Source organism: Bufo gargarizans, chromosome 3 (assembly GCF_014858855.1).
Source record: "Bufo gargarizans isolate SCDJY-AF-19 chromosome 3, ASM1485885v1, whole genome shotgun sequence".
NCBI classification, from domain to species: domain Eukaryota; kingdom Metazoa; phylum Chordata; class Amphibia; order Anura; family Bufonidae; genus Bufo; species Bufo gargarizans.
Genome location: NC_058082.1, coordinates 397,380,463 through 397,403,379, shown reverse-complemented (window position 1 = coordinate 397,403,379; position 22,917 = coordinate 397,380,463). Strand labels below are relative to the sequence as shown.

The following is a 22,917-nucleotide window of genomic DNA, read 5'->3' as shown; positions in this document are numbered from 1 at the left end:
CCTCTCTCCAATTGATATTGGTTTATTTTATTTATTTTATTTTTATTTTTATTCATTTCCCTATCCACATTTGTTTGCAGGGGATTGAACTACATTTTGCTGCCTTTTCCAGCCCTGTCCTGGGCTGTTTTACAGCCTTTTTAGTGCCGAAAAGTTTGGGTCCCTATTGACTTCAATGGGGTTCGGGACGAAGTTCGGGTCGGGTTCGGATCCCGAACCCGAACATTTCCAGGAAGTTCGGCCGGACTTCTCGAACCCGAACATCCAGGTGTTCGCTCAACTCTATTGGCTACCTATTCCTCCTTCACCGCCGCTTCAACCTACAGCGCCACATCCACCCATTCACTGCCTCCTCAACCTCCTACTCCTAGATCCAGATTGTTATTTTAAATTTTTCTGTATTTTGTTATTTTAAGTCATTTCCCTATCCACATTTGTTTGCAGAACAGTTGCCATGCTCTTAAGCACATTTTGATGCCTTCTGCAGCCCTCTAGCCCCTTCCAGGACTATTTTAGAGCCTATAGAACTATAATTAATAGCAATTCATTCATAACTTCTAGTAGAAATCATAAAGGAATGGCACAGCATAGAGCCATAAGAATAGATGCTCCAGATTTGTTATTACATGGGGAATGCATTAAGCTATTAAAACAGCCAGATCAGAATAGGTGACAGGTCCTCTTTAAAACAATAAAAATTACATATTATCCTTGAAACAAAAATAAATAAATATGCAATATATTTGATATGTATAACAAGTTTATTTTTTATCAAAAATCATTTGCAAATTGGCAAAAATCCACTTCTTGTTTTATGCCCAGTTACAACAAGAGCAGCTGGTGTCAAAAACCAAACCTGACTGGCAGGACTGCTGGTAAGTGTTTCCATTCAGGCAGTTATAGAACTGACTCTTGTTGGTTGGGCTGGGGTAAAGACCGTTTGCTTTTCCAACACAGAAACTGCTGCTACCTGGTTGGGCTGCTGCAGCTGTCGTTGGGGCCGCTGCTGTGTTTGGTGCTGCTGTTATTGTTGGTGTTTTACAATCTGCATGAGATACAAACGTAACATTAATTCTATCATACACTATATTAAAGGGCATCTATCAGCAGATTTGTACCTATGTAACTGGCTGACCTGTTGCATGTACGCTTGCCAGCTGAAGGCATTTGTGTTGGTCCCATGTTAATATGTTACAAATAAATGTTTTAATAGCTATGGGATGGTAGCAGGCCGTGCTCTATTCTGGTGAGCTTCCCACTATTCAGTTTTTTTGTTTGTTTGTTTTTGTCCATGTTAATATGTGCCTGCATTGCTGAGAAAAATGATGTTTCAATGTATGAAAATGAGCCTCTAGGAGCCATGGGGGCTTTGCCATTACTGCTAGAGGATCAGTATTCTCTAAAACTGCCGTGCTCTCTGCACTTTAATTGACTTTAGGAGAAGTCAGGGCCAGGTGTGATTGTGTTCACCATTCCCGACCCTGTCAAACAAAGGACAGAGGGTGTGGCAGTTGCACAGAGAGCTAGGCCTCTAGAGGATCATTTTCTTATATTAAAACTTCATTTTTCTCATCAATGTGGCCAAATATGAACATGGGGCCACTACAAATTCCTTCAGCTACCAAATGCACAGGGAATAGGCCAGCTAGTTTCATAGGTGTAAATCTGCTGACAGATACCCTTTAAAACAAGACATAAGTTTAAATACCCTGGTAACACATGCATTACATATATTTTAATTCAGATAATCCACCTACTAGACTATATGAGCACCACATAAACTAATAATGAATTAGTACATTAGAACAGAAAAATTCCTGCACAGTCTATGGTTTAGCAATCTTTTCACATAAGCACTAATCATTTCTGTTATAGAACAGCATTTGCTAAATAGGCTCCTAATGGAGCATTGGATGTACATGTGGCCACAACCTTAAGGTGGTCTTCCCTCCTTGACAATTTTCCTAAACTGTCCTTTTATGTCATTTTGATTTTGACCTCAGTTCTTACATAATAATTAACTCTTTGGTGATTGCAGCTTACTTATAAGCATTACTTCCCATATCCTATTGTCCTCTTTAATTGACAGCTCTTTGAGCAAGTTCTATTGATATGTTGACATTCTTTGAATTGACTATCTTTATGGTGGGAAGGCAGCATGTAAGGTCCTAAAATAAATCACCACTCAGTATTTTCTATGGTCTGGTTAGGGATACACAGTTTAACACTCACTTGGAAAAGAGATGCCCAGAGCTGATTTCAGTGTGTTCATTAGGGGATATTTGCCTTGACCACAGAATTTTCCACTAAAGTCATCCAAAGGAAGGGCCCACACCATAGCACCTCCAAAGTTATTCTCCAGTAGCCACTCAGCCTAACAAAAAGAAAGCAATTTATTATTTCTATTCAAATTTAAAATATGAATAGCTAGAATAGTGCATGTGGCAAAATAGGAATAGTTTAATAATGAATTGGCAGAAAAGAGTCAACCTTATCTTGTTCTCCATTCAGGTGGAATATGTTTTCATACCTTGAGCTTAAAACTCCTTTGGTTGTCATACCCAACCCATTCACTTCCTTTGTAAGCATAGGGGACTGCTTGTGGGCTGTTCCAAACCTCAGTTGCACCTTTCAAGAAAGTACAGATCTGCAAATAAATTAAGAAATTTAACTCAGTGCAGTTTTGCTAGGATCCTTCTCTTGTATGAATGCAACAGGCAGCCTGCCAGGGAGAGCTGTGAGGAGCAAAGAAGTATTAGTGGTGGCACAGATAGGAGTAGTAGTGGTTTCAGGTGGCTGTCCTTACTCTGGCGTTCCCTAGAGCTGTGCAACAGTGGAAGCAGGGTGCACCCTTTCTTCCTAATGGGCACGCCCGGGTTTGGTGGGGTGCCATTGATTTTGTGAGGTTTGGAAGCATAAGGCAGAGCTCCCGCATAATGGAGACTGTGCAAATGATGAGGCCAAGATGGGGGTAATAAATCTACTGTTCTTTACTAAAGTAGCTTAGGCAGTTCAGAAAGGCAGTAGTATTCAACTTAGTTTCTCCAGAGTACATACAGACGTGGACAAAATTGTTGGTACCCTTTGGTCAATGAAAGAAAAAGTCACAATGGTCACAGAAATAACTTTAATCTGACAAAAGTAATAATAAATTAAAATTCTATAAATGTTAACCAATGAAAGTCAGACATTGTTTTTCAACCATGCTTCAACAGAATTATGTAAAAAAATAAACTCATGAAACAGGCATGGACAAAAATGATGGTACCCCTAGAAAACACAGAACATAATGTGACCAAAGGGACATGTTAATTCAAGGTGTGTCCACTAATTAGCATCACAGGTGTCTACAACCTTGTAATCAGCCATTGGGCCTATATATATGGCTCCAGGTAATCACTGTGTTGTTTGGTGATATGGTGTGTACCACACTCGACATGGACCAGAGGAAGCAAAGGAAAGAGCTGTCTCAAGAGATCAGAAAGAAAATTATAGACAAGCATGTTAAAGGTAAAGGCTATAAGACCATCTCCAAGCAACTAGATGTTCCTGTGAGTACAGTTGCACATATTATTCATAAGTTTAAGATCCATGGGACTGTAGCCAACCTCCCTGGACGTGGCCGCAGGAGGAAAATTGATGACAAATCTAAGAGACGGATAATCCGAATGGTAACAAAAGAGCCTAGAAAGACTTCTAAAGAGATTCAAGGTGAACTTCATGCTCAAGGAACATCAGTGTCAGATCGCACCATCCGTCGTTGTTTGAGCCAAAGTGGACTACATGGGAGACGACCAAGGAGGACACCATTGTTGAAAACGAATCATAAAAAAGCAAGACTGGAATATGCCAAACTACATGTTGACAAGCCACAAAGCTTCTGGGAGAATGTCCTGTGGACAGATGAGACAAAAATCGAAGTTTTTGCCAAGGCACATCAGCTGTATGTTCACAGACGAAAAAATGAAGCATATCAAGAAAAGAACACTGTCCCTACTGTGAAACATGGAGGAGGCTCTGTTATGTTCTGGGGCTGCTTTGCTGCGTCTGGCACAGGGTGTCTTGAATCTGTGCAGGGTACAATGAAATCTCAAGACTATCAAGGAATTCTAGAGAGAAATGTACTAGCCAGTGTCAGAAAGCTTGGTCTCAGTCGCAGGTCATGGGTCTTGCAACAGGACAATGACCCAAAACACACCGCTAAAAACACCCAAGAATGGCTAAGAGGAAAAAATTGGACTATTCTAAAGTGGCCTTCTATGAGCCCTGACCTCAATCCTATTGAGCATCTTTGGAAGGAGCTGAAACATGCAGTCTGGAAAAGGCACCCTTCAAACCGGACACAACTGGAGCAGTTTGCTCATGAGGAGTGGGCCAAAATACCTGCTGAGAGGTGCAGATGTCTCATTGACAGTTACAGGAAGCGTTTGATTGCAGTGATTGCCTCAAAAGGTTGCGCAACAAAATATTAAGTTAGGGGTACCATCATTTTTGTCCATGCCTGTTTCATGAGTTTATTTTTTTACATAATTCTGTTGAAGCATGGTTGAAAAACAATGTCTGACTTTCATTGGTTAACATTTATAGAATTTTAATTTATTATTACTTTTGTCAGATTAAAGTTATTTCTGTGACCATTGTGACTTTTTCTTTCATTGACCAAAGGGTACCAACAATTTTGTCCACGTCTGTACATAATTCTTCCAAGGCTCAATATGAAGTAGCAAGCTGCAAGATGAGAGCAAGCTGCAAGGTGACTAACTCATATTAAATCCTAACTCATGTTAACAACTTTTCAAGTTGGCCAAAAAGATGCACAATCACAATATGTACTACATTTCCCACAGTGGGGTGTAGATCCTCCAAAGGGTAGCTAATGTGTTGCATGGTGAGAGCCAGAACAATATACCCTTTCCACTATCAGTAAGGCCTGTTGCCATAAATGAGCAATTGCACTTACTGTTTGTCTTTTGCACCAGTCCTTTAAATTAGCCTTCAACCGTCTATATATTCTATACTTCTCTCTCTATTAGAGCATGGTAGTAGTTTGTTATCATACAACAATGACTGTTCCTTGCAGCAAGCGGAAATCCTGCTGTGAGGAAGCAGTCCTGATAATCATGAAAGGGGTTGGTCACTTTCTGGTTACTGTTGACCTATATACTGTAAGATGAGTATATGACACTTAATAATATAGCCTTTGTTTATATTCTGCTTTATTTTCTATATTTCATAAGGTATGCCCCCTTGTTTACCAAGTCTTTTGTGCTGTCCATGCAGAGGTCTTGTCCATAAAATAGCTGCTGATGGATGGTCATGGGGCCAGGCAAATTACCTCCACATGATATCTCCTCCATTCCAATACACTGCACCTAACAACTGTACTTGTAGAGTTCGGGGATTAATGAAGGTTCACTGTGTTTGAATGTAGGAGACATCACATGGAGGTGATTTGCCTAGCCACATGACCCTCTATCAGCAGCCATCTTATCTCCTGCATGGACAGCACAGTCGATTTGCCTAACAAGGGGCTAATGTCTGAAACTGTTCTCCCTATTACTGTGCATACAGGGAACAGCTCATAAATATCAGGACTGCTTTCTCACAATGGGATTCTAACATTGCAACTCTTAAAAGGTAATTTTCTTAAAAAACACATTATGTACAGGCATAAGAGAGCATGCCTGTCAGGACCTTATGCTGTCCTCAGAGATGGCAGCATAATAGCGGTGACAGAAACCCTATAAACATCAAAAATTAGATGCATAATGTGGGTTTCATGCTCCAGTCTTATTAAAAAACTCAACTGAAGGAAGATCTGACCAATATATTAGAGATATAATTTACAGAGGCCACATACGCCATAGACACAATAGATGGGAGGAGACTCACTGACTTCTATAAGAGAGTTTTCTAGACATGTTCTGCAACCTGTTCATAGATTAATGTACAGGGAGGGAATACATATTCGGTGACTTCACCACTTGTGAATGGTGAATTCTGTGTTATCTATTAGCTAATCTATTATGCAGAGGTGACACTTTCATTGTAATCCTGCCTGTGATGATAATAAGATGCCTGTTGAGAAATGACCTCTACAGAACAAGAAGAATCAAATCAGTGGTCAGTGTGAACTGCAATATTTCAGAATAAAATAAAAAAACTACATATATATATATATATATATATATAATCATTCCTTTTAAAAGGAAAACAATAGTATACCAAATAGAGTATATGGTCATAATGGGGTTACCTCAAAATATGCCATAAATCCAGGCTGCTGTGTATAGGGAGCAGCAGGACCTCCACCAGAAGTAGGAGCACCCACTCCATTATTAGAGGGGTCCGAAAGTATAAAGGTTCGCCCATAGGCTGGAAATCCGACCATGAGCTTTTCTGGTGCAGCTCCATTATTTTTCCAGTAATTCATAGCATAATCCTAAAATATCAGAACAATAAAAACATTTCAGTTAAGAGCTTCTTACTGAATACACATGCCAAGTAGAGATACGCAAAGTTATAAAAACTTTGATTTTGGTGCTTTGTCGAATTTCACAAAGAAATTTGCTTCATGACTTCAAGCACATTTCTTTCTAAGTAGCAGGCGTTCATCGCTGATCGCGGCATCTGAGATGAAAAATAAGGACTTTCAGGGGTTAAAAAAATAATACTCCCCTCATCCATTTGAGCGCAAAGAGGCCACCACGGCCATCTTGATTAAAGAACCCTCGCAAATTCCTGCGTGGTGAGTGATGACATCATCACGCTGGCTGGCCTGGTGACATCATACGTCACCAAACACAAGATTTCACGCGTGATCTTCAATCAAGATGGCCGCAGCGGCCTTTTTGCGCTCAAACTGATTAGGTGGGTTTTTCAGGGCTAATTGATTTGTTACACGATGCATGAGAAAATTCAGCTTCGCAGCAAATCGAATTTGTCGAAGTCAATTTCGGACACTGTGATTCGCTCAACACTAATGCAAGGTAAGGAGAAACATAAAGGGAACATACCACATTGAAATAGATATAACCACCCTGATCATTTGGCCCCTGGTACAGAGGGCTATCCTCTCCTGTAAATCCTTCCCATGAGCCACGCAAATCATATGTCATTACATTAATAAGGTCCAAGTACCTATAGATTTAAAAGAAAATTGTAATGTTAATAAAACTGCACTCAACTTCTTACAGTAAGCTTAATTATGACTCTCTGATTAGGAGTATATTGTAGGTGAGAAAGCCAACTCAAACACACTGACGTGTTTTTGCTATTCAGACTGGTCCAACTATGAAGTGAATTTAAAAAGACTGTAGAATTCAATGAAAAGACAGTGATAGGCATGCGTATACAAATACATACAGTACTGTATATTGGAGCAGTCCTCCTAGTTACACATTAAAGGAGTTGTCCCCGGAAAAATATTCTGCGGTTTTCAAACCAGCACCTGGATCTGAATACTTTTATAATTGCATGTAATAAAAATAAAAATAAATAGCATAGCCACTGAATTATTCAATAAAATGTATCTGTTTGCTTTTGTTTCTTATTTCTTTGTCCTGCTCACTAAGATGGCCGCACAGTCTCACTTTCATTTTTTACATTAGTTATTGGATAACCCCTTTAAATGAATATTATTATACATCATTATTAAAATGATTGTCTAAAGACATAACAAGTTTTTCATTGGTTTTCAAATGTAAATTCATTCACATTACTAATATACTTTGAATGTTAATCTTTATGGATGTTGCAATCTCAGTTGTGTCCTGTGGTCACAGAAGTAGGCCTTCTGTTGTTATTACAAACCAGAGATTTTCCTCCTTTCTCTCTGTATCAGTGATGTGCTTTAAGGGGGCTGCAGTATGGCTCCATTTATTAGCTAAGCTAGTCCCCTTCTCCATCACAACTGATACAAGAACAGAGAAGGTGACTGGCTTAGCTAATGAATGGAGCCAGACCGTTAGTCACCTTCATACATGTCACCTACACAGCGGGGAGAGAGAAAGCTGTCTACTTGTGTCAGAATGACACCAGAAGGTCCACATCTCCAAGTGTAATTAAGTTACATTTGGAAACCAGTGAAAACTTTTTGGGGAACTGGACAACCCATTAGAAAATAGACTATGGAATTTGATGCAAATTTGTCAGTAAATGATTGTGTTCATTACTGGCTGATTCAAGAGAATGGAGCTGAGCTCATTCGATATGTTGTTAACCTAACGGGAACCTGTCACGTTGACTATGGAGTCTTAGCTGAAGTCAGTATGTTATAGAGCAGGAGGAGTTGAGCAAACTTATATATAGTTTTATGGGAAAAGATTCAGTAAAAGTTGTAATTTATTCATTTACATTTCTCCTCATTCTGGACTTTGAAGTCCAGGAGGTGGTCCTATCAGTTACAGTCTTCCCTCTATGACTGTGCATATAGAGATAGCTGTAAATCACTGATAGGACCACCTCTTTTACTACAAAGCCCAGAATCCGCAGTGCTTTAAATGAATAAAATACAGGTTAGACTCATTTCCCATAAAACGATATATCAATCTGCTCAACTCCTCCTGCTCTATAACATGCTGCTTGAGCTTGCATTGCATTTTCATGGTGACCGGTTCTTTTTAACTTTCAATAAAAATGTATCTGACAATGGACAAGAGCAGTGCTGTTTTTTGTGAACATATATGTTTCCTGCTTTTGGTGTAGAACCCGAAAAATGACGTATGTTATGAAATAAACATACTGAGATAGTTGTGGAATTTGGTATCCATTTTCAATGGTGGGCTTGCCAGCAGACACAGCAGCAGACATGAGCAGACGTGGTCTATTGGTTTGACTGCCTTCCTGCACAAATGCTTCATGCATTTCCTAAAATCAAATTTTACAAGACATTATTCATTAACTGACTTGTTTCATCACTTTTTTTCTTTACTTTATGCATTTACTGACTTTTCTATTGCAATCATTTTTGTCTGTGTTGTAAATACTGTAGCTATAGAATAACAATCCATTCACCTGTAGCAAAACAGAGTACAGTTGCTGGGTTTGAGGAGGACTGCCTCTGTCTGAGTCTCCAGGATATTCCCAGTCAATGTCCAATCCATCAAACCCATACTTTCTTAGGAATGCAATGACAGAGTTAATAAAAGTCTGACGGTTCTCAGAAGTGGATACCATGGTATTAAACCTGTAGGGATAAAAAAAAAAAAGACACAGTCACTTTAGATATGTACCAAGAGGACATATCAACAACTCTGAGGCGGTGATGCTGCTTGAACTTCCAACAGTTAGTCAGAGAAGAAACAAATGTCACTCTCAATGTAGCAGACTGCCAGGCATACATTATATCACATTAATTTAAATGGCCACAAGTTTCCCTTAAATTTTTTGTATTGTTAGTTTTTGTTCTATTGATGGAATAACCACTTTAAGTGGGATTAAAGGGGTTCTCCAAGTGTTTAATAATGTTAATCTACCTTAGTATAGATGGTTAATATCTGATTGGTAGGGGTCCAACTCCTGGAACCCCCGCCTACCAGCTGTTTGAAAGGAGAAAAGTGACATCACGTTTATTGGTCACATGGCCTAGGCACAGCTCAGTACTATTCAGGTAAATGGGGCTGAGCTGCAATAAAAAGCACAGCTGCTATCCAATGAGTGGCATTGTGCTTGTTAAGCTGCGAGGAGGCCGTGGCACTTACTGGAGTACCGCACCCTCTTCAAACATTGGAGGAGTTGTCGGCTGTCAGACTCACACCGATCACATATTTATGACCTATCCTAAGGGTAGGTCATCAATATTAAACACACAACCTATTTAAAGAACGTTTGAAAAATATTACTTTGTCATTGTATTTTATGGGTAAATGTATGTTAATTGTCTACATGTACTTATTGAGTACATTGTGTACATGAGTTTTATTTAGAGGTGGGACGACAAATCCGTTGAATCCATGAATCTCGAATTTTGCTGGATTTGCGGGATTCGTGGACTCGAATCCCAACATAATTTAAGAAATTCGAATCCGAAGAATCCCGCCCCAGCACCACCCCACTGCTAATTTATTCACTCCTCATTGCCAGCTGGCGCATGTGCAGTACGTCCTGTGAGGCCGATTCTAGACGCTGACATGTGTATCTATGGCGCAGGCGCGAGATTATGGCTCAGCAACACCGGACATAATGCGTTTGCTGAGCCAAAATCTCGTGCATGCGCCGTGGATGCACATGTCCGCGCCTGGAATTTGCCTCGCAGGATGCACTGCACATTCGCCAGCCGGCAATGAGGAGTGAATAAATTAGCAGTAGGGCAGTGCTGGGTTCCAGGAGAAGGGGCGCGTCTGGGCTCCAACGGCCGGAGGGACAGCCCCTTGGGCTCCTTACTCAGGTAATTACCATATTAATAAAAGCGATTTTCTAGATAAATGACAACACTTAGGGTAGTAATACTAGTATATATTTTTTATATATATATATACAAAACAAGCAGACTGATGTGATTATGTTAAAAGCTCTGTCACTAAAATCCAGGTGACAGAATCCCTTTAAGGTTACTTTCTTTCTGTGTTGACAAATACTTTGTTAAAAAAGTAAGGACTCTTTATTTTTTTTTATATTAAAAGAATATTGAGTTCGGATCACTTTGTTTCTTACACCGTTCACACAATTCTTATGTACAGGATTCGTAGGAATTGAGATTCAAAAGATTCAATACATTCGGATTCGAAAAAAAAAATTGATTCATCCCACCTCTAGTTTTATTCATTTTGTATTTCTGATCTAAACAAAACATTGATATGTTTGTGTGGTTAATGTGGTCATAAATAATATAAAATCTGTATATTATATTGGTTGTCAGAAGGCTTGTGTAATGATTGCAGTACACACTGGGATAAGATTGTTTCAGCTAAATGTAAGAGAAGAAATATAGAGAAAAAAAATATGTTGTGCAATTACCCAGAGGTTCCATAGTTCCATCCTCCAACAGAGAGAAGAGTTTTCAGTTCACTGTTGCTATAAACAAAATAATGCAATTTACATAAAGTCATAAATATTAGACTATGCAAGTCTGAAAGTATATTACCTTTTCCCAAAATTTGCAGTATATAATAAATGCTAGTGTAATTGGTTTATGCAGAATGAAAGTGATGCAAAACAGAAAAGCAAGTTTACATCTGAATTACTGAGACAACACAAGGGGTTTGCAGGGATTTTTGTATTGATGGTCTATATCCTATAGCTTTATTACATAGGTTGACCGAGCAGGCACTTATCAGGAATGAACCATACATTCCCAATAATTATCTTCTTGTCAGAGGAGGTAAGAGCATTTACATGCTGCAATCATCTCCTCTGTCTGGGGAAAAATGATCGCTACTGCAGTCTTTTGTCTCCATAGAAAATCATTATTTCTTGGCAGCAGAGGTTTGTTTACACAGAACAGTGATTCTGAACAAGCTTTCATAGGGTGATCAGCATTACCTTTACACAGGGCAATTATTGGGAATGAGTGTTCCTTAGAATGCCCCAATTATCAACCCTTTTAAAGCGGCCATTAGCATAGGTCATCAATATTAGAAGTGGAGGTCCAACTTGTGGCACCTCCAGCAATCAGCTCTTCTGCAGTAGTTCAGTAGCTGGAAATAGGCCCCCCGAATTACAAAGCTCAGTCTATGCTGTAGTGAACAGAGGTGGTTACTGTAGCACTGTTCCCAGCACTGTGGTACTGAGAGCAGCTGATTGCATGAGTGCTGGGAGTCAGACATTAATAACCGATCCTAAGGATAGGTCATCAGTATAAAAGTCCTGGAGAATTCCTTTTAAAGTTTAGGCTAGCTAAGTGTAAAGGTTTCTATACACCTTCAATAACGTTTGGCCAAATGCTCTCCCCTCAGATCGAAAGAACCTAGCATCGCAATTCAATATGTCTGATCCTTCTCCTGACATCATCTGTCATCATCTGGCATCCATACCCATAAGACAGTTGACCAATCGATCCAAAATCAGCAAGTTTATCTAACTATTGTCTTACAGTTCCTTGAAAAAGTATTCATACCCTTTGAAATTTTCCACATTTTTTCACGTTACACCCGCAAACTTAAATATATTTTATTGGGATTTCATGTAAAAGACCTGTGAAGAGTGGAAAGAAAATGATACATGGTTTTCAAAATTTTTAATAAAGAAAAATCTGAAAAGTGTGGCGTGCATTTGTATTCAGGCCCCTGTACTCTGATACCCCTAAATAAAATCCATTGTGTCCAATTACGTTTAACATCTCACAGAGCACTGTTAAATCCATCATCTGAAAATGGAAGGAGTATGGCACAACTGTAAACCTACCAAAACATGTCCATCCACCTAAACTGACAGCCCAGACAAAGAGAACACTAATTAAAGAAGTAGGCAAGAGGCCCATGGTCACTCTGGAGGAGCAGCAGAGATCCACAGCTCAGGTGGGAGAATCTCTCAACAGGACTATTATTAGTTGTGTACTCCACAAATCCGGACTTTCTGGAAGAGTGGCAAGAAGAAAGTCAGTTTTGAAAGCAAGTCATAAAATGTCCCATTTGCAGTTTACCACAAGCCATGTAGGGGACACAGCAAACATGGAAGAAAGCGTTCTGGTCAGATGAGACCAAAGTTGAACATTTTGGCCTAAATGCAAAACGCTATATGTGATGGAAAACTTACACTGCACATAACCTTGGACACACCATCCCCACCATGAAACATAGTGGTGGAACCATCATGCTATGGGGATGCTTTTCTTCAGCAAGAACATGGAAGCTGGTCAGAGTAAAAGAGCTAAATAGATAGCAATCCTAGAGGAAAACCTGGTAGAGGCCACAAAAGATTTGAGACTGGGCTGGAGGTTTACCTTCCAGCAGGACAACAACCCTAAATATACACCCAGAACTACAATGCAATGGTTTAAATCCTAGCATTTTCATGTGTTAGAATGGCCCAGCCAAAGTCAAGACCTAAATCCCATTGAGAATCTGTAGCAAGGCATGAAAATTGCTGTTCAAAGATGCTCTCCATCCAACCTGGCTGAGCTTGAGCTGTTTTGCAAAGAAGAATGGGCAAAAATTTCAGCCCCTAGATTTGCAAATCTGGTAAATACATACCCCAAAAGACTTGCAGCTGTAATTGCAGTGAAAGGTTGTCCTACTTTTGGAAACAATGTATAATTTTTTTTTTTTTCACTTCACACATATTCCAGTAAAATACATTTAAGTTTGTAACTGTGATGCGAAAAAATGTGTTCAAGTTCAAGGAGGTATGAATACTTTTTCATGTCACTCTATGTGTACGAGGGCCTTCAGTGCCGATTATTAAGGTAAAAAACCCTAACATGAGAAATCTATTTAAAAAAATAAGTTATTATTAACTGTCTTCGCCCACTCATATCTATTTACATCAGGTAGAAGTAGTTTGTAGTATGCACTGTAGCTTGAAACTTGGGGGCTCAAGTTTGATCAATAATGTTACTCATAGGAATTGGAGCTTCTCTAGTCAAAATAAGCAGATGGTAGAACAGAGGATCTTTCATGTCTAGCCAATAGTGTTGTGTGAATCAAAGAATTCGAAGTGGAATTTGATCCGAAGTTTAGGAAAATCTATATTTGCCACAAAGCCGAATTTCCTCATGCTTCCTGGTAACAAATCATTTTTCCTAAAATGGCGGCTAGAGTTTCCTTAGAAAGAATGGGGAAAAAAAATACTCACCTCATCTAGTGATGTCCCGAACTATTCGCCGGCGAACATCGCTTGTTCGCCGTGGCGGGCGAACATATGCGATGTTCGGTCCGCCCCCTATACATCATCATGGAGCAAACTTTGACCCTGTACCTCACATTCAGCAGACACATTCCAGCCAATCAGCAGCCGACCCTCCCTCCCAGACACTCCCACCTCCTGGACAGCATCCATTTTAGATTCATTCGGAAGCTGCATTCTTAGTGAGAGGAGGGACAGTGTAGCTGCTGCTGATTTAATAAGGAAATCGATAGCTAGGACAGTGTTCTGTGTCCACAGACTCATCTGCTGTAAGGACAGCGTCCTGACAGCACCCCAAAAAGCCCTTTTTAGGGCTGGTACATCATTTATTTTATATATATATATATATATATATATATATATATATTGCAGTTGCCTGCCCGTGTGTGAGAGGCTGCAGGCCCACAGACTGTACTGTGTGAACACCATTCATACAGGGTGTCACAATATCTTGCAGATAAAAAAAAGTCAATTTACTTTTTCTCTGTGATGTAATCGCAGTTGCATGCCAGTGAGTGTCTGGCCCACAGACTGTACTGTGGCCACTGGCCAGGCCACTACTCATACCGTTACAGGGTGTCAAAATACCTTGCAGATAAAAAAAAGTCAATTTATTTTTTCTCTGTAATAAATATAATCGCAGTTGCAAACCAGTGTGTTTCTGGCCCACAGACTGTACTCTGGTCACTGGCCAGGCCACTACTCATACAGTTACAGGGAGTCACAATACCTTGCAGATAAAAAAATGTCAATTTATTTATTCTCTGTGATATAATCGCAGTTGCAAGCCAGTGTGTGTCAGGCCCACAGACTGTACTGTAGCCACTGGCCAGGCCACCACTCATACCGTTACAGGGTGTCACAATACCTTGCAGATAAAAAAAAATTGTACTGTGCCCACTGCCCACCACTTATATAGGGTGGCACAGTACCTTGCACGCATAGTGCCACTTATCTAAAAAAAATTGACAGGCAGAGGCAGGCCACCACGCAGGGGCCGTCGTGGTTGTGGTGCTGTGATTTCCACTGGCCCTGGAATAATGCCCAGTGTTCAGAGGCCACGTACCCCGAACCCAAAAAATTCTGAGAACATAGTTGACTGGCTTACACAGGACATCCAATCTTCAACAGCTTCCGCTAAGAACCTTGACGCACCATCCTCCTCCAACTCAACTTCGGTCACGTGCTCTCAAGTTACCACTCTCCCGCTCGCCGCAACCACCACCACTACCACCACAGCCGCTTCACTTGATCCATGAGAGGAGTTATTTACACGTCAGTTGGATGAAATTAGTGATGCACAACCATTATTGCCAGAGGATGTAGATAACAGGGATATGTCTCAGTTAGGCAGGATTACACACATGGACGTACAGTGTGATGATGATGATGATGATGATGTTGTACCCGCTGCTGCTTCCTTTGCTGAGGTGTCAGATACAAGTGAAGTGGTTGATGATGACGATGTGTCCGTGGATGCCACGTGGGTGCCTGTTCGAACAGAAGAAGAAGAGGGGGAAAGTTCAGAAGGGGAGACAGAGAGAAAGAGGAGACGAGTTGGAAGCAGGGGGAGGTCGTCGCAAGGAGCTAGTGGCACAGTCAGACAGCATGTTTCGGCACCCGGCACAGCCAGACAGCACGCCAATCAACGCATGCTGTTGCCACCACCAGAATGCCGTCATTGCAAAGCTCAGCAGTGTGGCATTTTTTGTGTGTGTCTGCCTCTGATAACAGCGATGCCATTTGTAACCTGTGCCAAAAGAAACTGAGTCGTGGGAAGTCCAACATCCACCTAGGTACAACTGCTTTGCGAAGGCACATGATCTCACATCACAAACGCCTATGGGATCAACACATGAGTACAAGCAGCACACGAACTCAAAGCCACCATCCTGCTCCTGGTCCAGCATCTTCAGCCACATCAACCACTGCTATCCTCCTTGCCCCCTCTCAACCACCGCCACTCCGCCTCTCACCTTCAGCAGTTCCATCTCATCTGCCCACAGTCAGGTGTCTGTCAAGGAAATGATTGAGCGTAAGAAGCCAATGTCACAGAGTCACCCCCTTTCCCGGCATCTGACAGCTGGCTTGACGGAACTCTTAGCCCGTCAGCTTTTACCATACCAGCTGGTGGAGTCTGAGGCCTTCAAAAAAAAAATCGCTATTGGGACACCACAGTGGAAGGTACCCGGACAATTTTTTTTTTCAAAAAAGGCAATCCCAAACCTCTACTCTGTTATTGAAAAGGAAGTCATGGCATCTCTGGCATACAGTGTTGGGGCAAGGGTCCATCTGACCACTGATAACTGGTCTGCAAAGCACGGTCAGGGCAGGTATATCACGTACACTGCGCATTGGGTCAACCTGCTGATGGCTGACAAGCATGGAATGCGTGGCTCTGCAGAGGAGTTAGTGACACTGCCACGACTTGCAGGCAGGCCTACTGCCACCTCCTCTCCTCCTCCTACTCCATCCTCTTCGATAACCTCCTCGGCTGAGTCCTCTTCTGCAGCGGCGTCTGGCTGCACATCAATTGAATCACCCCAGCTCCCCAGGGGCTATTCCACATCCCGGATACAACAGTGTCACGCTGTCTTGGGGTTGACTTGCCTGAAAGCAGAGAGCCACACCGGACCAGCACTCCTGTCCGCCCTGAACGCACAGGTGGATCAGTGGCTGACCTCACACCAACTGGAGATCGGCAAAGTGGTGTGTGACAATGGAAGCAATTTGTTAGCGTCATTGAATTTGGGCAAGTTGACACATGTGCCGTGCATGGCACATGTGTTGAATCTCATCGTACAACGCTTTGTGTCTAAGTACCCAGGCTTACAGGACGGCCTCAAGCAGGCCAGTCAGGTGTGTGGCCATTTAAGGCGTTCCTACACGGCCATGGCGCGCTTTTCCGATATTCAGCGGTGAAACAACATGCCAGTAAGGCGCTTGATTTACGACAGCCCGACACGTTGGAATTCAACACTCCTAATGTTCGACCACCTGCTCCAACAAGAAAAAGCAGTCAACGAGTATTTGTATGACCCGGGTGCTAGGACAGCCTCTGCGGAGCTGGGAATTTTTTTGCCACGTTACTGGACAATCATGCGCAATGCCTGTAGGCTCATGCGTCCTTTTGAAGAGGTGACAAACCTAGTCAGTCGCACCGAAGGCACCATCAGAGACCTCATCCCATTTTTTTTCTTCCTGGAGCGTGCCCTGCGAAGAGTGCTGGATCAGGCTGTAGATGAGTGTGAAGAGGAAAAGGAAGAGTTGTGGTCACCATCACCACCAGAAACAGCCATGTCATCATCGCTTGCCGGAAGAGGAGTATGAGGAAGAGTAGTCAGAGGATGAATGTGGCTTTGAGGAGGAGGAAATCAACCACAGCAGGCATCCCAGGGTGCTCGTTGTTGTCACCTATCTTGGACGCGTGGTGTTGTACGTGGCTAGGGGGAAGAACAGACCGTCAATGACATCAGTGAGGACGAGAAACGGGAAACGAGTAGCTTGGCATCCAACCTTGTCATGTCTGTTTAGGGACCCTCGTATAAAAAGGATGAAGGAGAACGACCTGTACTGAGTGGCCACGCTACTAGACCCCTGGTATAAGCAGAAAGTGGCGGAAATGTTACCAAATTACAGTCAAAAAGGTTGCAGCAGTTCAAAACGAAAATAAAAAATATGCTTTACACAGCTTATAAGGAGGATGTCACAGCACAACGAGAATCTAACTGGGGAAGAGGTGAAAGTAACGCTTTACAGATGTGTTGTTGATGGAGGACATGCAGAGCTTTTTCAGTCCTACACATCGCCACAGCCCTTCGGGATCCAGCCTTAGAGAATGACTCGACCAACAGGCAGCAGGCTACCTCACCTTAACTGCAGATATCGACACTCTGACGAGCGATGAACCCCTTGACTACTGGGTGTTCAGGCTTGACCTGTGGCCTGAGCTATCCCAGTTTGCGATAGAACTTCTGGCCTGCCCCGCTTCAAGTGTCCTGTCAGAAAGGACCTTCAGTGCAGCAGGAGGCGTTGTCACTGACAAGAAAAGTCGCCTCGGTCAAAAAAGTGTTGATTAATTTACCTTCATTAAGATGAATGAGGCATGGATACATTTGACTAACAATAGGCCTGATGACATGCCTTGGCCTCAAAATGGTCCCCACGCTGCTATATTTAATGTCTGCTATATTTAATGTGACCCCCCCATGTCAGCGATCGCGGCAAACCGCAGGTCAATTCAGACCTGCGGTTTGCTGCGATTTCTGCAGTTTCTGATCCCCGCGGTCCCTGACCGCGGGGATCAGAAACTTTAGGATTCTAATTTTTTTCCGGTATCCCTCTCCCCTGCACCCCTGAGTTATTTGAGCACGGTGGGGGGTGCAGGGGGAGGGTTGCGGGCAGTGCGGGAGGCGGGCGGTGCGGTAGGCAGGATCGCGATCCCCCGCCCGCCTCCCATTGCATAATCGTTGGCGTCTAGTGGGTATACCAGGGTGCCAGCACATTGCTGGCACCCTGGTATAAACGGCTGACATCGGTGATGCGATGTCAGCCGTTTAACCCTTTCCATACAGCGGTCCGTACGGACCGCTGTATGGAAAAGGTTAACAGCTCAGGTGCTGTGCCTTTGCAGTCCCCCGAATGGAGAGGGAGAGAGCTTCCAGGCAGCCCCCCAAGCCCCGTCCTTACCCTTCCCCGTCTGCGCAGTTCTGAACACTACTGAGCAGACGGGGAAGGTTCCCATGGCAACAGGATGCCTTCTCAGGCGTCCTGCTGTCCATGGTTCTGAACAGATCTGTGCTGAAAGCATAGATCTGTTCAGACAAAGTGTAAGTAAAATACAGTACAGTACAATATATATTGTACTGTACTGTATTATGCAGACATCAGACCCACTGGATCTTCAAGAACCAAGTGGGTCTGGGTGAAAAAAAAATGTGAAAAAAGTGAAAATAAAGTAAAAATCAAAAAACACATTTATCACTGATTAAAAATGAAAAAAATAAAATTCCCTACACATGTTTGGTATCGCCGCGTCCGTAACGACCTGATCTATAAAACGGTAATGTTACTTTACCCGAACGGTGAACGCCATAAAAATAAAAAATTAAAAACTATGATGAAATTGGAATTTTGCCCACCTTACTTCCCAAAAAAGGTAATAAAAGTGATAAAAAAAGTCGCATCTACGCCAAAATTGTAACAATCAAACCGTTATCTCATCCCGCAAAAATCATACACTACCCAAGATAATCGCCCAAAAACTGAAAAAGTTATGTCTCTTAGACTATGGAAACACTAAAACATGATTTATTTTGTTTCAAAAATGAAATCATTGTGTAAAACTTACATAAATAAAAAAAAAAGTATACATATTAGGTATCGCCGCGTCCGTATTGACCGGCTCTATAAAAATATGCTTTTCAGCAAAGGGCACAGGAGGACTGCACTGTATTAAGGAGAGGATGAATGGGGCCATTTATTGTAAGATTTTGAGCAACAACCTCCTTCCCTCAGTCAGAGCATTAAAGATGGTTCGTGGCTGGGTTTTCAAACATGACAAAGACCCGAAGCACACAGCCAGGATAACCAGGAGCGGCTCCGTAAGAAGCATATCAAGGTTCTGGAGTGGCCTAGCCAGTCTCCAGACCTAAATCCAATAGAACATCTTTGGAGGGAGCTGAAACTCTGTGTTACTCAGTGACAGATCTAGGGGAGATCTGTGTGGAGGAGTGGGCCAAAATCCCTGTCGCAGTGTGTGCAAGCCTGGTCAAGAACTACAGGAAATGTGTTACCTCTGTAATTGCGAACAATTATCACAGCTCAGGAGGCATGACCTTTCTGCTAGAGCTCTCTCCCTATCACAGCTCAGGAGGCGTGACCTTTCTGCTAGAGCTCTCTCCCTATCACAGCTCAGGAGGCATGACCTTTCTGCTAGAGCTCTCTCCCTATCACAGCTCAGGAGGCATGACCTTTCTGCTATAGCTCTCTCCCTATCACAGCTCAGGAGGCATGACCTTTCTGCTATAGCTCTCTCCCTATCACAGCTCAGGAGGCATGACCTTTCTGCTAGAGCTCTCTCCCTATCACAGCTCAGGAGGCATGACCTTTCTGCTATAGCTCTCTCCCTATCACAGCTCAGGAGGCATGACCTTTCTGCTATAGCTCTCTCCCTATCACAGCTCAGGAGGCATGACCTTTCTGCTAGAGCTCTCTCCCTATCACAGCTCAGGAGGCATGACCTTTCTGCTATAGCTCTCTCCCTATCACAGCTCAGGAGGCATGACCTTTCTGCTAGAGCTCTCTCCCTATCACAGCTCAGGAGGCATGACCTTTCTGCTATAGCTCTCTCCCTATCACAGCTCAGGAGGCATGACCTTTCTGCTAGAGCTCTCTCCCTATCACAGCTCAGGAGGCATGACCTTTCTGCTATAGCTCTCTCCCTATCACAGCTCAGGAGGCATGACCTTTCTGCTAGAGCTCTCTCCCTATCACAGCTCAGGAGGCATGACCTTTCTGCTAGAGCTCTCTCCCTATCACAGCTCAGGAGGCATGAACTTTCTGCTAGAGCTCTCTCCCTATCACAGCTCAGGAGGCATGACCTTTCTGCTAGAGCTCTCTCCCTATCACAGCTCAGGAGGCATGACCTTTCTGCTATAGCTCTCTCCCTATCACAGCTCAGGAGGCATGACCTTTCTGCTATAGCTCTCTCCCTATCACAGCTCAGGAGGCATGACCTTTCTGCTAGAGCTCTCTCCCTATCACAGCTCAGGAGGCATGACCTTTCTGCTATAGCTCTCTCCCTATCACAGCTCAGGAGGCATGACCTTTCTGCTATAGCTCTCTCCCTATCACAGCTCAGGAGGCATGACCTTTCTGCTAGAGCTCTCTCCCTATCACAGCTCAGGAGGCATGACCTTTCTGCTATAGCTCTCTCCCTATCACAGCTCAGGAGGCATGACCTTTCTGCTATAGCTCTCTCCCTATCACAGCTCAGGAGGCATGACCTTTCTGCTAGAGCTCTCTCCCTATCACAGCTCAGGAGGCATGAACTTTCTGCTAGAGCTCTCTCCCTATCACAGCTCAGGAGGCATGACCTTTCTGCTAGAGCTCTCTCCCTATCACAGCTCAGGAGGCATGAACTTTCTGCTAGAGCTCTCTCCCTATCACAGCTCAGGAGGCATGACCTTTCTGCTAGAGCTCTCTCCCTATCACAGCTCAGGAGGCATGACCTTTCTGCTAGAGCTCTCTCCCTATCACAGCTCAGGAGGCATGACCTTTCTGCTATAGCTCTCTCCCTATCACAGCTCAGGAGGCAGATGAAGGATGACACTGTGAGGCAATCTCAGTGACAAATAAGAAAAAAACTGCAGGTGGCGCTATACAGATACATTTCACTGAATGACTCAGTGACTATGCAAAATGTTTTAATAACATGTAATTACATTACAAAAGTATTCAGAGCCAGGTGCTGGTCTGTAAATTGTAGAATATAATTAGTGGGACAATCCCTTTAACAGATAAGTATGGGTTGTTTTGTTGTTATAAACCTTTCCTTCTCTTTGGACATATTGTCTGCCTTATATGCTCAGAGAAATCCTAGTGGCATACCCCTAAAATTCTGTGCAATGACCGGTTTAACCCATTAGAAGCATGGCTACAAGAAAATATATTTTAAAAATACCGTAAGTTATCTTTACCTGGCTGTTTCCAGGCCATGCAAAATAAGAACCCTTTGTTTGTTTTAGATAATGCAACTATTTTATTAATTTTAAGTCTAAAAGAGAAACTATCTTTGTTTCCCATAGCAACTGATTGGAGAAATTATATCTGCACTGTGACTGATTGCTATGGACAAGAAAGACAGTTGCTCTTTTAGACAGCTTCATAAATCTGTCCCAGTTGGGTTCAATAACTCTTTAAATACTACTTCATGCGCCAGGCTCTTTTATCCCCCCATCTCCCCAAGAGCCTAACAGTGTTCATATTATAAAGTAATCATCAGTGTATTAGCGTTAATACACCTGCACTATATAAAAGAAATACAGAATAAAGCTGCTTACTAGTTCTTGAGGGCATTGAAGGAAGCATAAAGTGTTGGGTCATTCCATTCAAATGTCTGGATCTGGTTGTTGGTCATTGTGGCAAAAGCATAAATCAGATGAGTACACATGCAAGGATCAATATCATCTGGCATATATATTGCTGGCGCAGGGTAGTACTGAGCCCAGTTGGTAAAGTAGCACACCAACTTGACAGACGAGCCTGGCAAGGAGAACATTACAGTAGTCAAGAAAAAAAAAGACAACCACAAAAGAACAAAGCTATATCTATCATAATAATATGTGACATCCTCGTAGACACCTAAATCTAGCCTATGCCTAGTGCCTCTGAGAAATATCAAGATCATTCTTAGGGTGTGGGATGGATCAATTGATGATCTTGATTGTTTTGATGGGGCTCAACAGTAAGCAAAAGTTACCCCACAACCACACACACACACACACACTACCAAAAACTGAATAAATAAATGTTTTCGGTAACATGCACTTACCTAACTGCACATGCAGTAGGAAGGTCAGACCTACAAGAAACAGATTGTACATGATGAGAATACGTAGGCCACTTTCAGCAAATATAATGACAGCTGTGATCAAATTAAAAAGAAACCTACACGTAACAAGCAGGAATTTGTTCATCTTGATTCCTCAAGCAGATTTATTGACTGGTGTTCCTGACTTATATAGGTAGCTGTCACCTCCACCTTGTTTCAGACAAACACTCTACATCAAGCCATTCCTGATAGCAAAGATAACACCATTGTATTTCAGGCCACAAAGTTAAGAACACAGAATTAAAATTGGAAGTCTCCCAAAGCAAATCTTCTGTTTGGTAGTTTAAAATTATTTGAGGTACTGAAATCTTAACAGGAAGTTAATAATTAGTTAAATAATATAAGTATACGTAAAGGATTGTACTTATATATACTTGTATATGTATCTGCATATACAGAGCCAGAATGAGGGGTATAGTAAGTGACCACCAAGGGTGCTATTGAAGGGATGATGCATTTTGTATGCACTAATTTTACATACACTGAACAATAGGGCAGACCAGAGTACTTGTCTTGCAGGA

General features: G+C 42.3%; 1 protein-coding gene across 1 annotated transcript; it reads right to left on the bottom strand.

Moving 5' to 3' along the window:
* Positions 1-812: 812 nt before the first annotated feature.
* On the bottom strand, positions 813-22,582 carry LOC122932571 (acidic mammalian chitinase-like). The gene is made up of 11 exons (XM_044287062.1): positions 22,457-22,582; positions 22,337-22,366; positions 21,846-22,047; positions 10,957-11,013; positions 9,016-9,187; positions 8,744-8,868; positions 7,017-7,140; positions 6,257-6,442; positions 2,531-2,647; positions 2,233-2,374; positions 813-1,045 (listed from the first exon to the last, which is right to left on the bottom strand). The coding sequence occupies exons 1-11, from the start codon at positions 22,479-22,481 to the stop codon at positions 813-815; spliced, it is 1,413 nt and encodes a 470-aa protein (XP_044142997.1). The 5' UTR covers positions 22,482-22,582.
* Positions 22,583-22,917: the final 335 nt, after the last annotated feature.

What these genes read in the sequence shown, in the direction of transcription:
- LOC122932571 (XM_044287062.1), bottom strand. Translation starts at nt 22,481, where the DNA reads ATGAACAAATTCCTGCTTGTTACGT. An exon ending in CAAATTCCTGCTTGTTACGT is followed by an intron (nt 22,367 to 22,456) that starts GTAGGTTTCTTT and finishes TGTTTCTTGTAG; the next exon opens with GTCTGACCTTCCTACTGCAT. An exon ending in AAAGGAGTTTTAAGCTCAAG is followed by an intron (nt 2,375 to 2,530) that starts GTATGAAAACAT and finishes TCTTTTTGTTAG; the next exon opens with GCTGAGTGGCTACTGGAGAA.